The 17,183-nt window shown below is 39.7% G+C and overlaps 1 protein-coding gene across 1 annotated transcript; it reads right to left on the bottom strand.

Moving 5' to 3' along the window:
- Positions 1-4,639: 4,639 nt before the first annotated feature.
- kiss1ra (KISS1 receptor a) lies at positions 4,640-16,538 on the bottom strand. The gene is made up of 5 exons (XM_070918186.1): positions 16,286-16,538; positions 13,175-13,299; positions 6,727-6,862; positions 6,324-6,562; positions 4,640-5,020 (listed from the first exon to the last, which is right to left on the bottom strand). Exons 1-5 carry the CDS (start codon positions 16,536-16,538, stop codon positions 4,640-4,642), a joined length of 1,134 nt encoding a protein of 377 aa, XP_070774287.1.
- Positions 16,539-17,183: the final 645 nt, after the last annotated feature.

The following is a 17,183-nucleotide window of genomic DNA, read 5'->3' as shown; positions in this document are numbered from 1 at the left end:
AAAACATTTTCATGAACAAATCAACAGAAAAATGAAACCAGAGCAAAGAGCAATGAGATGCAAACAGAACCTAAACAGACAAAACACAGGATGGTAATGGAACGGCTTTGCCTCTAATCTGAAAAATAACACAAATAAAAATGTGTGTTCTGGGTACTGAAGACCAGTTTATGTCAAACACATCTTTTTGGGAGGAAAACATACAGCTGTGTGATTCACTACTTAATAATGTTCAGACATACGGTATGTGATGAATTTTCACAGAGGTCAAGAAGGGCAACTTGAGCTATTTCAATGTTTAATTTATTTTTCCTCTTCAATACAACTTTACACAAAAGCCTTGTGGCTGTGTGTGTAAATTAAAGCTTTTGCATAATTCCTCTGAAAGTAGATGTGCCGGTGTTTGAAGAGCTGTCTTTGTGGTTTAGAAGAAAACGATTAGATATCCTTTGAAATCCTCTGTAAAAGCAATGCTCCAAATATATACATGCAGAAATTGTTTATATTAATCTGCAACATAGAAATAGATTGAGGAAAAAAACAGTACAACACATTTATAGATATATCAGAAGTACATGAATGTTATCTTTTATTATTACAATATATTTTCTTTTATGTAGAAGTGTGTTCTAGAAAGAGAATCTGTTTTAAAGTAAAATAGGGTCCTGGTCACTGCAGTACATACATTTACAACTCAATCAAGACAATGATTGTGTTGTATTAGGCAATGATCTAATTCCACACAGCTGGACAAACAGAGGTGCAGATTCTCAGATTGGCACCTGGAGGCATAACAACTGTGACTTTGCACAACCTAGTAACAGGAATTATAAAAAGAGACCAAACCATCTTCCCTCCGTTTCATTAGCATTGAAAAAGTAAAAGTCATTAGCATTTAATGTTTGTTTAACTACCATGAATGAAGAGACTCTGGCTGATGTGAAGCATCCATGTTTGTTTGGTTTTCACCTCTTCTGTATTACTAAGCGCCAAGTCGAAGATATCGGAGCTTTCATGTCTTAATTACAACTTGGATGTTGATGTAAACACTATTCAAAGTTGGAAACTGGTAATCAAGATTATACTGATATGACATGAATGTGGCCGAGAGGATCGGCTGTTAAACACTATTCTTGTTCTGAGGAGTACATTTTGCCCGAAATGCCTTTTTCAATCTTTTATATGTACTTAATGTTCTACATATCACTATTTCGCATTTATTATGGCAATTATTGGCACATCAATCATCACCAATACTATTATTTCCTTCATTAAACATGAAGCTTTGATACATTTGAGAGACTGATTTTGCTTGAAATGTATGTGTTCAGAAAGGCTGCAGTATCCACAAAAAGAGAATCTACACAGGGTAAATGCATAATAGCTAACATTAAGAGATGTGTCACAGAGGAGCGCACAAGCTGCAATACACTGAGTACAATGAGTATACATGAGTACCCTGTGAGGCCTTTGTGTTACTGCCTCGAACCTTTTTAGTGAATGAAGCCTCCCACATTCTGACTACTTGCTTTATTTATCTCGACCCTGACACTGAATCATGCAGTTGCCTGTGCTGTACATGTGTGTTTCATTGCTGAAGTTAACTCAGTGCTAAATGGACAACAATGGAGTTTAGATTTGTAATTGTTACGAAGGTCATCATCACCAAGTACATTAGTGCACAGTGTGGGCGGATCTTCTCTTCAGGAATGGTGAGTCACAACAAAGGTTGTTGTCGCATTATTGTCTTGGGTTTTTTTTTTAGCATCTGAAAATCAATGGGGACTGTTATTTTGTGTTTTTCATTAGGTACTATAGGACTGCTTTGCACAGCTGCTTATGGCTCATTGAAAGAGCACAAAGTAAAAAAAAATAAAATGCCCACATGGTCTCGCGCCATGACATTTGCATCAATCCCTGACATTTGTGGATAAAGCCTGTCTTTATATCTACAGGCTGTTCTGCACTCAACAGTTGAGTTTTTTTCTGTAAACGTAAAAACCTGTTAATTTGTTTGGCTACAAGGTTCATGTTTTGTTTAAAGTGTATTCAGGGGTGTATATAATTAGTATGTACTACTGAACATGTAACATCTTTAGTTACATTAAGGTGGCCAAAGATAGTTCTGTCCACTTAATTAATGCCCATGAGCACCTTTTTGTTACCTATTTATGGCTAATTAGGGCAGTGAAAAGCACTCTGGTTTTCCTTTCAAGACACTTTGATGTAATTCAAATGGAGCCCTGATGAAGTCCTGCAGTATCTACAATTCAAGTGAGAGCTCCATTAGCAGATATTCTGTGGGTCATAATTGGAGTTCTGATTTTGAATGTCACTGCGTGGGATGGATAGAAAAGAACTGCATCTAGAAAGTGAAGAGCTGACGGAGCCGCTATAGATTTATCAACAATGACTGGCTGTATATCCATCGGCAGACAGCTGAATAAGTTCTCCTTTAAAACGCTCTCTCACAACAGGGCACAGACCATACGGGTCGCCCCCACCTTTTGGAATTGAATCCATCTGACAAGATCATACAAGAATGATGTGACAACTCATTAGTAACAAACAACACCTGCATTTGTCGGCTGAAAGTGCACGTGGATGCCTGTGTATGTGCGCACACACTTCTACAGCGTTTGTGCGCACACAGGTATTGAGTAAGCCGTGAATGTTTGTGTGTCTATGACACAAAAGAAAGGTAAACACTGTCCATGCATCACCGGTCGTCACCCCCACTCCAGCCAGCTCCCACTCATCACATTTGGCAGCAGAGGAACTCACATTCAACTGGATGCTGGCTTTGTTTGGCTGGAGTCTCACCAAACAGAAACGTCTAACTTTAACCCTGAGTTGTCCTGAGCTCACTGTTTCACCGCGGGTTAAATGTGGTAAAGAAAGAATAAAACAAACATCCTGTTTTATTTTTCAGGTGCAGGCTTTTGTAGCCATCTCTGTAATAACCTACGACACCAGAGAGGTATTTACAAATATTGGGGATGAAAACATGACTTAGACAGCAACCTCCTTGTAACTGATGTTGTTTTTAGTGTTTTGGTTGATCGTTTGGGTTGCAACTTGTACGGGAAAAGGAGACGGACTCCATCGAGTGGATTTCTACTACAACAAATGAACAACATCAAAATACAGCCAGATTTTTAAGGACTAATATGACAATACGGGAAACGTGCTCATTCACTTTCTTGCTCTCATGTCTGTGTGTTAGTGCCGTGTTCAGGTCATATGGGATGAATGATGGGAAAGATAACTAAAGAGGGTTGTGTGATTACAGAAAAAATACAGTGGACTGACAATATAACACCACATCCATTAAATTTGGCTTCAGCGATGGACTTTGGCTGACGTGAATGAATTTGTTTTTGCGTAATTTCATATAAATACGTGCCAAGTGAGATATTCAGAAAAAATCTTTCCAGTCTTTATTAGGACTGGGAATTCGACATGAACGCTATTTACAAGTTGGAAACTCATAATTACAATAACTCCAGTATGGCATAAATGCAGCATACATACAGCGCTAGTGCCAGGAGGCGATTAGCTTATTATTATCTGAGCGTGAAGGCTGAAAATAGGGGGGAATTAGCAAGCTTGGCTCTGTCCAAAGTTCAAAAATACACCTACCAACACCTCTAAAGCTCAAACTAATTGACACGTTCTATGTTGTTTGTTTACATATGTATGTTATGTATGTGTTACTTTATGAGCTTTAAAGATGCTGGAAGGCTTATTTTTTATCTCTGGACAGGGCCTAGCTAGCTGTTCCCCCCTGCTTCCAGTCTTTATGCTAAGCTAAGCTAATCACCTCCTGGCTCTAGTTTCATATTAAGTGTTCAGACATGAGAATGGTCACAATCTTCTCATGTGACTCTGCAAGAAAACCAAAAAGTGTATTTCCCAAAATGTCAAATTATTCCTTTAATAACTGTAATAGTGTTAGTTGTTTCTCAGCATGACCTTGAGACACAGAAAGTGTCACTAGTTGGATTATTCTCTTTCTCTCCAGTGATAGGAACAAATGCCAATCATATAAATGAAAAAAATGTCCAAAGGCATCTATTCTAGAGTATCAGTTGTCCATTCAAAATGCACAATCAGTCTTCGGTCATTTCCAAAATACTATATTCTCATGTGTCTCAGAATACATCATGTTGTCAGTTGTTCAAATGCTGAATAGTTTATACCAAAGCTGCAGACCTTGTCAGATCTTACAAGGATTAGGACTTCCGCCTGCAGCTTGCAGGGAATGTGTTTTTCTTTCATCATGTGTTCGACTGGATTTGGCTGTGGTGTTTTGGCAGCTCGATGGATGACGTTATGTGCCATGGCCTTGGCAGTGGAACAGGTAACATACTGTGCCAAACACTGTTAGTGTCCATCCGTATTATGAGTCTGTGTTTCCACACATCAATTCATTAATTAGTTGTATTCATTAACAAAACTAAAATGTGTTTGCCAAACAGGCAAGAGTCTGTCGTTTTGAAATCAGCCAGTTTCTCTATTAAGACTTTCACACGATGAACCCCTGGCTGGAAAATGTTCATTATTTTAATTTTCTTCTTGCAGCAATTGTTCTGGATACAAACAATACTCCCATTCTTCCTATTTTTAATTGTTAGATTCAATTCATTGCATTGTTATTGTTGCCTTCCTCTGCAGCAACAAACTTGATCTCAGCGTTGGCAGTCCTCGAAGCCATGCTGCTATCTCTGACCTTGTGCTTGAACAGAAATGGGAAGGTTTTCCTGAAGGACTTTTGGAAGGTGGCTCCCATGAAACCATAAACTATGGGGTTGACCGAAGAGTTGGCGTAGGACATGCAGTTGGCCCACGTCTTGATCTTGTATGTGGCGTAGTTGGGCCGGTAGTTTGGATAGAAAGACTGGAAGAGGACAAAGATCTGGATGGGACCCCAGCAGATGGCGAAGAGGAGGACAATTACGACCACCATCTTGGAGACTTTGCTCCTGATACTGAGGGTTCTCTCAGACAGGAGGTTGACCTGAGGAGGAGAAGATGAGAAGAGTTTTTTACGGTGTCTTCAGACAGAAAGTGAAGCGCTATATGTGTAAAGTTGACCCCTGGACTGTTTGTGCGGTACAGTATATGTTTATTCGTCCCAAACAGCCAATGTACCAACTGTACAAACGTTAGCGGTAAGCTAACAAGCAACCGACTGTGCGTGCAAACTTGTTAGCAAACACTTGCCAACTTACACATCCAGAGCAAAATTATAATTCATTTGGAGTCACGTTCTGGCCACCTGATGACTTTAAGTCCAGTATTCACTCTCCTTTTAGCTCTGGTTTTGGTTTTCACTAACACTTGGCCTGTAGTGGAAGAATTATTCAGATCTTTTACTTGAGTAAAAGTAGCAATGCTATGGTGTAATAATACTCTGTTACAAGTAAAAGTCATTCAAAATCTTACTCAGGTAAAAGTCCAAAAGTCTAGTTACAAAATGACTCGTTATGCAGAATGGTCCATTTCAGAATCATATATATTATATTACTATATTATAATTACTGATGCATTAATGTGTACATCACTTCCATGTTGCAGCTTGTAAAAGTGGAGTTAATTTGAATAACTTTACATACTGCCAGGTAGCTTAATCTATAATCATATATCATAATTTATTAGTTGATATACATTTTGTATTAACAATCTAAATCTGCAAAGTAACTAAAGCTGTTAAATAAATGTAGCGCAGTAAAAGTACAATATTTGTAAAATGTAGAGGAGTAGAAGAGTAAAGTAGCATAGAATGGAAATATTAAAGTAAAGTACAAGTACCTCAAAATGTACTCTAGAGCAGTGGTGGAATGTAACTAAGTAGATTTACTCAAGTACTATACTTGAGGGACATATGAGGCTCATTTGGTGCAGGACAGTTAGCGCATTGTGGGTTTTTAGACAACGACTTGCAGGCCAGGAAACCAAACAATGAACTGAAAAGCTCCACAGAGCTAAAGGGAACTGCAGTTCTATGTTATAATTCTCTGTTGAGTACCACATTTTACACTACACACAGTCATTTGATCCATTGTTGTTGTAAAAAATGATTGATTGCAGCTGCCTCAAAGGAAGGTGCTTTAACAGACATGTTCAAAGACAGCCAACATAAAAAACAAGATAAGGAACATTACAAAGGGACAGGTTGTGCATACAGAAGATGAGAGAAGAGCTTTTTCAACTTTTAATTGGCTGACAATTAGTAGTGAGGGCTTGCAGTCTTGCCTTTAAGCTAAGTCAAGCAGTTACAATTAAGCACAAAACAAAGCAAAACGAATCCTTGTCCATACCTGATAGTTGTTGTCTACAGGCTCTACAGTGGGCTGGCCCACCCTCTTCACCATCAGAGTGTAGCAGAAGGAGATAGTGAGGACAGGCAGCAGGTAGGCAGCAATAAACTGGTAGAGGATGAAAGCCCTCTCATGTGTCTTAGAGGGGAATCTCTCCATGCAGTACTGCCTCGGACCGTACCAGTAACCCTCCTCTATACGCTGGTACATTAGAATGGGGGTGGACAGGATGAAGGAGCCTGGGCAGGACAAGGACTGCGTCACTTGAAGTAGTTGAGATCATGCGTGCTAATTCTCTTACATATTTCACACACAATTTGTCCTAATTACTCATTAACTGCGGTGAATGAATTAAAAAATGAAGATGAAATGATCTCAGAGGAAATGAGCGAGCAGGACGCACCAATCCAAATGCAAATGCTGACGATCATGGCTACTCTTGGGGTGCGGTGGCGGAGAGATTTCAGAGGGTAGACCGTGACGTAACAGCGGTCCCCGCTCATAGCTGTCAGGGTGATACAGGTGGCTTGGACAGTCACCTACAGGAAAGACAGAAAAACATAATGTAAATGTGCATGTGTGAATCTTCAGAGACATGCACTGTGCTTCCACATCTGTCTCCTAGAAATGACATTTTTATTCTACTAATTTATAATAAGAAACATGACTTATAGGAAACTGGAATTACTACAACTACAATTTGAAAGATATTCAACCCAGCCCTCCTAACCACCCCCCTTGCAAAATGACACCTTTTTAAGCTGTTTTTTTAGAAAAGCAATGCATGCTGTGTCAACTTTCATTTGACATTACCCACTTTTCTTTGGGCTTAAGGGTCATTGCAGTGGTGTTTTCCTACAGGGATTATTTGGCAACGCACTGTCCCTTGAATTTTGAGTTGAAACCTAAGTATTATAGACATTTATCTTTTCTCTATCTGCTCTGATAACACCACATCACATCACGTTTTCTACCAATCAAAATAAATGCAGCGATTCCTGTGGATTTATCCATAGAAAGACTTTGATTATTTCCAACGCTACAAACTCAAAGCTACAAAAGATACGTTTTAGATACGTACGTAGACAATTTGTGCACAAGCTATTAGAGGAAGATGTTTTCTCAGAGAGCCTATCACACACTTTTGATACCTTCTGAAATAATTTGGGTGGCCTAATTGTAACAGAAGCTGGCCACCTTTCTTATGGCGTAATTAATAACCCCTCATTAAGAAGCAAAAGCAAAGTTCAAGTAGCTTTGCTTTGTCCTCAAGAAACCGCCTTTATTTCAGATTCGCTCTCCAACTTGTCTGAGGTTTTGCTAACGAGCTCTTGAGCTTTTAAACTGAAGAGCATGTGCGAGGAGAAAGAGCGAGGGAGGAAGCAGAGGAACAGGAAGACGGGAAGCAGAGAGGAGGCTGCATTTGCGATAAGTATTTTTAATTAGCATATGAACAAATCATTCAGTTAAATTTTTAATAGTGTTCAATGATGCTTGATTCAATTAAACTCGGGAACATCAGAGGAATGCTAATTTAGCCATAATGTGGAATTTATGTTCAGGTACTTGCAGAGTAAATCCATTTTTTCTTAAAGCGCAAAACTCAAACTTCGATCTCACATTTCATCACACATCACACTGATAAAAAAACAAAACACTTCATTTTAGTCTCAGTCATTATGTTCTACAGTAGAAAGCAAGCTGACTAGAGAGTCTCTGTTGTTTTCTTTTCATGTACATCTGCACATTGATTTTCAGTCGAGCAGCGCTCTTCACAAAAATGATATTTTCCTCACTTCAATTTCGTGGACCTCTGAGGGTCGCACTGTGTTATATGTAGGTGAACTTAATCATATTGCTTTGAAATATGTGCAGCAGGGTGAGAAATGAGAGGTCAGAAGTTCTCTCTATGCTCTTTTCCAAATAGGATCTAATTTTGTCCCTCTTTTGTCTATGTATCTGCCTATTTTTCTCTCTCCTCCTCTTATCTGCGACTGTGAAGCCAGCGCCCATTACCCTTTAGAGGTTTGGAGCATCACATCAGTGTTTCAAAGGATATGATGAGAGAGCTAGAAAGGGGTCATGATGAGTTCAGTGTTTGAGGCCACTGAGGAAGTGGGTACCACAATCCCTCACTTTTTAAGACGCCGGGTGCATTAAGAACCCACCGCCCTGTTATCTTCGATGCACAACGTCTACTAAAAGGAATGGGCTTGGGACATTGCAAAGAGAATACATTTAGATCATCTCTGTTTCTTCTCATTTCTTTAAGTGAGATAGGAAAAGATTAAATTATGTGTGAGAGAGTGCAAGATAAAATGAGATGAAAATAATTCTGTGTGTTCATGTTTGATTCAGTTTCCCGACAGCAAAAACCACTTCCACCAGGAGAGCCATTTCCGTCTTAAACATTTTACTTCTAAATGACAAGTAAACACATTTGGCTTCATTAGAAAATTCTCCCGTTGATGGGTATGAAATGGTTTCACAGATAATGTACCTACTCAGTTAATTGCAGAGTATATTGCACATGATCAACGTTGTCGTGGTGAAGCCTGTTGTGGTAACAGTAGGCCTCAGACCTGTTGATGTACTGGTCATGAGTATTCATGTCTTAGTCAGTGTTTTACAGTTTTTAGGGAAACATGATTTGCTGTCTTACCACAATTGATACCACTGTAATGACTGTAGTCTATGCTAAATATGCTTAGCATAAAACAGAGGGAAACAGCTTGCCTGGCCTACCAGCACCTCCAAAGCTCACTAATTAACAGGTAATATCTTGTTTGATAATGATAATGATAAACGACAATTTGTGATTTAAAGAGGAGTTACTGTGCATGCTGGAACTAACCAGGCTAGCTGTTTCCCCCTGCTTCGACTCTTTAAGATAAGCTAAGCTAACCACCTGCTGGCTGTAACTTCATATTTAATGATAGTGGTATCTATCTTCTCATCTAACTTGCTACATGAAAGGCTAAAATATACTTAACTATTCATTTCTTTTTTTTACTATTTCATACTGATGAAGCTGAAGTTAAAGTTCCAACACTGAACAATGCAGTTGTATTTTGAAGGTCAATAAAGGTCAGTGATAACATAATCAACCATTTAGTCTAAGTCGACGTTGTGAGTTTTCGTTCATTCTGACATTTTGGAGAAAAAATCCACTGCTTGGAGAGACTCTTTTGTTTTTGTTTTGGAGAGAAAATTAATTCACAGACAGAAAGCAGTCTTTCTCTTTTTCCTCTTAACAAAGTGGCACTGATTTTATCCTCCAAGCTACACCTGTTTCAATAAATGCTGAATCTGAGATGTCTTGCACCAAAAGAAGGAAGAGGGAATAACAGATGAACAGGAAACTTTTTTCTGCGTGAGTAGTATGAAATCTAACAACGTCAAAAGGTGTCTGCGGCAGATTTCCATACAGTTTCATGGCTGAAAGTGTAAAGGAATGAATCATGGAACAGCTGTTGATTTTGCTTTTTTAAAAGCCCATTCCCAGAAACTGATCTAAAAGTCTGTTGGACCACTGGGTTATTAAAAGACAGGGTTTGCCCCTCTGGCTGCATGAATATTAGAACATGTGTGCGGAGAGGTGAGTTTTGCCACCAACATTTGAAAGCTTAATGTTGTTTTGCAGATTGCACATAATGGATGGATGGCCGTTCCTGATCTGTCATCCTGTCTTGTCACAGTCTCACTCTTTGTCTCGTTCCCTCTATTCCCTTGGAATAAACATCATGTGACATTTCATCGTATATTATTTTTGATATCTAGAAAACTGATAAGGAGTTAATGTAAACTAACTAGTTGAATTATACAGTGATGTAAGTTTAATATTATCAAGCAAGACTTGAGTCGTACTTGTAACTCACAAACGAAGGACTTTGTAAGTTTTCATGATCTCATATGCCTTGGACCTGAGCTGTGGTAAGTCAATGCAGCTTTACGAGGAGCAGTTTGACATTTTGGGAAATGTGCTCATCCACTTTCTTGTTGAGATATCACATTTCTGTATCCGTATATATCTCGTTAGCTTAGCTTAGCAGAAAGACCGGAAGCAGTGGGAAACAGCTAGCCAGGTTCTGTCCAAAGGTAAAAATATAAAGCTCACTAATTGATACGTTATATCACATAGATGTGATGATACTTGACATTGTACAACACTCACTCAAGTCTCGCTCTGAAATCTCGCGAGAGGTGAGTTATTGCAAGATGACGGTGGAAACGTGAGTCAGTAAGTCGTAAGACTATACCTGTAGGGATCCTTTACATAAAGTTGTCAGACACTTAAAATGACAATCTGAGCTGTCAGTAGCAAAAACAGACACTTGGACGTACGTTTGACATTTGACATTGCAGCCTGTTTCGCGGCTGAGGCGATCTACTGGACCAATTCCAAAACTTTTTGTGCCTATTAATCATTTACACCCCAAAAAAAGGAAAGAGGGCCAAAAATACACTGAAATGAACCAGAAGCTGATGATGGGTGTAAACACATCGGGCATAGTTCACTTCACCGGCTGTCTCCCTTTGGTTGTTTTCATTGAACTGTGGACATTTTGAGACACTAGTTAGGTTAATGGTCCATATTTCTTTGAAAAGAGCGGTCAGGTCTCCTGTCTTTATATCATCATGTCATTATAATCATTAAAAACCTAATTACCCTTCTCTCATGCACACACAATAACAAATGGAGGCAGGTTTTTAACAGACACACACAGGGCTGGATGATGAAAGGGAGAGAAAAATGGCTGGGTTGAAACAGACAGAAAAACTGACAAAGCGACAAGAGAGGTCTGCTCGACAGACAATTGCTTTTTCAATTTTCCAAAGGAGAAGGTTGGGGCTCAGTCATCATCCTCAGGAGACATTGTTTCACCAAAGACAAGCTCACAACGTACTAGTCTCCATGTTCAGTTGAATTAACTAAAAGAAATGCTTTCAGGCTTTGTGCCTCTCAGACTGACATCCTCCACTTTTATGCTCAAATTAGCCGTCTACATCTAGTCATTCTGCACTCAAAAGAAAATGTCTTCTTTTTTTTTTTAAGCCTGACACATCGTCTCCTCCTCCCTTCTAGCTTCATAATGAACAAGGTACACTTTTAGCCCAATCTCCAAACAAAATGGAAAATTGATGAAATTTACAACAAATTTTTGCTTTCAAGCTTGGTCTTCCACCTGTGGACAGCGTTGGTCTTGAGTTTGCATCACTTGACAGGTTGCTTATTAACTACCCAGGAGCTGTGACAACCCCTCACTTCTTTTAGACCCTCGGTGGCAGTACAGCATTTTAGAGCTATTTGTAGCCGGAATACCGATTGAGCATATTTAGTAGTGCACAGTTATTAGTGCATGGCTAAGTGTAATTACAGTGTAGCATAGAAACATGGCCTTTTAAGATTTGAACTTCACGCCTTCATTGTCTCACGTTGTGTATTTAAGGCCGTTTTAATTGGCTATCTTCTTCGAATGAGATGCATGGAGTCAACAGGTTGTGGCCTTTGCTTGACTTCTTCTTGATGATCCATTTGTGCAAGGAAGTAGAAAATATGTACATGTCATAACTTCACTGATTACCAGGGGTTTAACTTTGCTGTGTGTTACTCGTGATTAACGATACTGTCACTGAAGGGTGGGGATGCAGAGGCAACGAGTCGACAGTAGCAGGACAATGTCAGTGTTCACTATCTGTCCATTCACAAACTCGAAAAAGGTTCTCTAATCCATATCTTTATTTTCACAAAGGGTCACATGAATTCATCTATGTGAAAGTTTACACTCATTGTTTTGATTTTACGGCCCACAACTTAATACTGTTTTGGTTCAATCTCACTACTCTCATCAACCCAGTTTCCAGACGAAGCAGGCAGTTGTTTCCAGTAAAAAAAGCTCAGATAAACTGACTGTACACTTCCTGCTCTGCACCAAACGGACAAAGTTAGTGACTTGCTGGTGAACTCAGTGGAACATTTAAGACACACATAGTCCCCTCAGGAGTTCATGAGATTAAAACAGGTCTAAAAGGAGAGAGAATACTGGATTTAAGATGGAATTATGCTTCTCTGAAGATGCGCATAAAGTCTCTGCGAACCTATGCAGAGAAGGGTGTTGTGGGTAATCGTAGGTCAAAGAAGCTCACAGAGGAGCCGATGCACGAACCTCCCAAATCTCAACTATGCAAATTGATTGGTTGAACTCCTGTCGGGAGGTGGAAATGAAGACAGAAACAAACGTAAACGTACTTTACAAGTATAAAAGAAACTATGCAAATCAGTTTAAGTTTAAACATTTTCTTCTCAGTCAGTAGTTGATGTTGTTTTGAGCCTCTCTCCTCATGGCCGTTTTTTTTTTGGACATCTTTTTGTGTTACTTTGAGTAAAATTTTGATGAATCTGCTGTCCTCAGCTGTCAACTGTCTAAATGAAACTTCTTTCAGTCTTTTGAAAAACCATAAATAAAGTCAACAATGGCTCTTTTTGGATTGAAGCTTCCTTGAGACTTTATTGTAATTTTAAAAGCTGTGACCTCCTTCAGCAGATTAAAAAGATGTGTTTTTGTATGACACACAGTTGAGTCAGTACTCATTCAGCTACTCCCGGTGATTTGATTGTACCAAAGTCCTAAAAGTCACTGCTGTGAGTAACTTCTTTATTATATTAAAATGATATTAATTATTGTGGTTTGTTCAATTTAATCCGACATGTTTGCTAAATGCTTTGTGCTCAGAACCTTTTGTAGAAATAACAGCAAAATAACACGTCTGTGTATGTGAAAGCACATTTCTGAGTCAAGAAAAATGTAATCGTGATCGTGATAAGATTAAAAAAAGAGTCATGTTTTTACCTGCTGTAGAAAGGCAACAAATTTGCACATGAAGTTGCCAAAGATCCATCCAGGGAGAGGATAGAGGGTGGCAGTGAAGGGGACGCAGCACACCAGGAAGATGATGTCGGTGGCAGCCAGGTTTGCTGCACGGAGAGAAAACAACACACAGGATGTCTGTTGTGCGGTCTACAGCACAGGGTTTTACAGATAGTGTATCTGAGGTTGTGTCAGGTAAATATCACATAGACGTTTTGCATCTATGTGATACCATCCTCACCATCCTAATGGTTTGTTGCATTATTATACTACACCTACGGTATGTGCAGGCTTAACGACAGCACATTAGAGTTAAAACTATTAATCTGACGCCCCTATCGGCAGGACGACATCCTTTGTCTTTGCCTTCCAAAACTGTTGTAAACCACTATTGAAAAATAAATCAGTTTTATGATGTGAGAATGGGTGCATCATAAAATGTGGTTTGGTTTGGTTTAGGCACAAAAACCACTTGGTTCGGTTTAGGAAAACATCCAGGTTTGGGTTAAAATGACTACTTTGTTATTGGACTCATGGTTGCGATAATAAACACGCGGTGAAGATTTGGGAACGATTGTGTTCATGCTTTAAAAAAACACTGGAGTCGGGTTGGAAACAAGTCGTGTGTGTTAAAGTCTGATGTTTTGTTGACCTGTTCACCCCGACTTCCTCTCGGTACAGACTTTGTTGCTCTGTAACAACATCATCTGACTTTTTCCTTTGCTTTTGTCATAAAAGTCTCATTCTATGATATTAATCAGATTATCTTTTGGTTTTGGACAAACCTACTTGAACTGAAACTGACCTACTTGTGCTTGTGCTGATGGATCAAGGACTCCGACATGAACCCCTCTTTGAGGACCAACCGGTGTAAAATAGCGTGATTATACTTTTTACTGGACTAAATCCTAAATATATGTTTATCTGCTGTCTTCTAGTGTGCTAGAAATGTGAAAATAAACACAGCACCTGCAATCCAGTGCAATTCCCATGCAGCAAATACCACCTTCCCGAAGGTGATTATGTTTGTGGACTCTGTGTTGATTCAACTTGTTGATTTAACTGTGGTTTCTGTGTCCGCCGCAGGTACATCTGTTTGTGTTTGGTGATTTTGAAAAGCTTAATGGTAAGTGGTGCATCGGATGTCAAGTGCTCTCTCCTCTACGCTCAGCTTACTACTTATGATGCGCTTTTAGAAGAAAATCAAGGCCATCACTGTTGATGGACAGACGACAAGTCGTACAGCACATCTACACACACAGACTCTTACAGAAACCCACAAAATGTTTAATTTAAATCCACACTGCCCTCTCAATATCTTCGAAGCACACCAAGCAGAGGTTGCAGTGATAAGCTCGGCAGTGTGATCTTGTTTTCCCTTTTTTCCTGTTTAATCTGTCACTCTGACAAATTCGCCACACACTGTTTCCACTTTGTTTTACTAGCTGATCTGATCACATTATAGTAGCTGGGCCATTATGTTGAAAGGGTGGGCAGATGGTGCAGGCGCTAATCTAATGCTGCTGAATATTAAACAGTTTCAATGCTGTGGCCTTGGGATGTAATCCATCTATCCAGATCAAATTCGTGTCACATACATAGTTCAACATGCAAACACAGACGCAAACGATTTGAATCACAGAAATGCACGATCTGCTTTGCCTCATTTCCACGTCAATAAACAAGCTAATTTACATATATGTATCTATGTGACATGCATTCTTTAGTTTTATTATCTTAATCAATAAATCTCAGTTAATCAATCGCTTTTGCAAGTGGCAGGTGACGTCACAGCTCTATCAGACGAGCTGTAATTGACTTCAACAACAAAAATCAATCATCCAGGTTTCAGGTCAGTGTGCACTGAAAACCAGAGGAGACACGAGGCTGGTGCATGATTGATGCACTCCTAACCTGAGATGAATGAAATCCCCAGATGACATTTATAAGTGCTTTCCCACCAACCTACTTTTAGGCACCTTGTCAATTTGCACACTAAAAAACTTGAGTGGAAGCATCAGATATTGGAGAAAAAAGTCTTTACACTAGGCTGAGGTGGAAAAATTGCCGTATTGATAAAAACTAAATGCAACGGAATGGATGCAGACTTCTTCGAATGTGACATACATGAAGAGACGAAGACATCTGTGTGGAGCAATGAAGAGACTTCCTCAAAATAATACATGAAACAAACATGAATACGATATTTCATCACTTTCTACAGTGTTTTCTATCATCTTCTATCTTCATTTGAGGTTTGACTTGCGCTCTTTTAATTACGTCATCTTGTCGCACCCTCTTCTAATGGCTTGATGGCACCCAACTAAAGAATTAGCGCCACCAACCGTTTATCCTAATATTCACATAACAGTAGTGGATTTAGACATGCATTAATTGTGATTTTCTTTTGCCATTTTACTGGAAATTCCATTAATATTTGCGCAGCATTTGGATTGAAACTCTGTCCAGTATTTTTGTTATGAAGCCAAAAAAATTAAATAATGGCAACAAATTTAGTATCAATATTGTACTTTGTACTTTGAACATTTTTTATTGTTGATCACTTTCATATCATGAATGCCCTGAGCATTATCTGCAAAGCAGCCATGCCTTTGCAAATAAGCACAAACAAGTGAGAGACATTATGAGCTCTTGAGCTATAAAAATTGCTTTCTTGCACAATTGAATTATTCCAAACGCCCCCTGCAGATAATTATGTCACCTAATGTCTCCTCGCGTATCCAGTCTTAGAAACAATTTGCAATTTAGGTCACATCTCAACACCTTTCTCTTCCTCTGATGGTAAAAGTGAAACCTGTAATCAACATGGACATTCACCGTGTACTAATTGGGCAAATGGAGAATGAGCAGCCTCGCCTTTTGAACCCAGTGTTGGCATGCAATGAAGCACTACTGGATAGATGAAAGAGACAGAGACATGCATCAAATAGCTACGATGCATTTGAAGTTGATGCATTGGAAGTTCATGATTAAGTATACATCCTAGCCCTCCGATCTCATGTGTTTTTGCGACCAGAACAACCAGAACGCAGAAGTATAAACTTGCATATAGTCATTTTTTCTGTTGCTCACCTATGTAGAAGTTGGTTGCCGTCCTCATCTGCCTGTGTTTAGAAATTACATAAATAACCAGAGAGTTGCCCACCAGTCCGACAAGCATGATGAGGGCGAAGAAGAGGGGGACCAGCCATGCATCTGTGAGGAAGGGGTGCTGATCTCCTTCGTCGTCATCATCGTCCCCATGTCTTCTTAGAGAGAAGTTCGCCTCGGAGCCATTGATCCAAACCTGCTCGGTAGAGTTCCAGAGCTCCTCGGAGGAGGGCATTGTGCCAGGACGGGGAAAGATAATTGCGAGGGAGGTGAGAGGAAGAAGGGATGAGGAAGGAGAGCGGGTTGTGAGATGGTATAGAGGAAGAGATGGCAATCAGGAGTGAGAATGTGCAGCGTGTGTCCTGGCTGCCCTCAGGCTAAAGAAAGGAGAGAAATGTGGAAAGTTTAAGTATGAGAGAGGAGGGGAGGAAACTGCAGTAATGATGGTGAATACAGAAGCAAGGTAGCAGGAAAGACTGTGGGAAAGAAAGCAGGTTAAAGTTTGCAAGGTGAAGGAAAAGGTGCAGGGATGGAGGAGACAGAGGGAAAAGGGGGACAGACGAGGTGGGACAAAGACCCCTCAAGTTGCGGAGAGGTGTTCATTTCATTTCAGCCCAAAGCAGGAACACAATGAGAGAGAAATTCATGTGAAGAGGACACAGAAGAAAAGAAAGCGAACAAGTGAAATGTAAGTGCTTTTTTTCTTCAGATCAGGTTGAGTGACGGCTGCCCCCTCTGCTGCTGCCACATCGCCCCTCTGAGACTTACAGCATGCTGTGTTTCTGATTTGCGAGATAAGCAAGCCTCCAGGCAGCCCTTGGGATTCGTTCACATGGAGCAGAGTGTATACTGAGAGGCAGGCAGACGTCTTCTATGTGCT

This window comes from Enoplosus armatus, chromosome 14 (genome assembly GCF_043641665.1).
Source record: "Enoplosus armatus isolate fEnoArm2 chromosome 14, fEnoArm2.hap1, whole genome shotgun sequence".
Classification (NCBI taxonomy): domain Eukaryota; kingdom Metazoa; phylum Chordata; class Actinopteri; order Centrarchiformes; family Enoplosidae; genus Enoplosus; species Enoplosus armatus.
This window is presented reverse-complemented; position numbering and strand designations above follow the sequence as displayed.

Bases quoted from the DNA above. Each gene is read 5' to 3' on its own strand.
- kiss1ra (XM_070918186.1), bottom strand. From the start codon at position 16,538: ATGCCCTCCTCCGAGGAGCTCTGGAACTCTACCGAGCAGGTTTGGATC. The intron at 6,863-13,174 runs GTAAAAACATGA...TCTTTCCTGTAG, and splicing joins TTGTTGCCTTTCTACAGCAG to GTGACTGTCCAAGCCACCTG. The intron at 5,021-6,323 runs GTATGGACAAGG...TCTCCTCCTCAG, and splicing joins CTGTAGACAACAACTATCAG to GTCAACCTCCTGTCTGAGAG.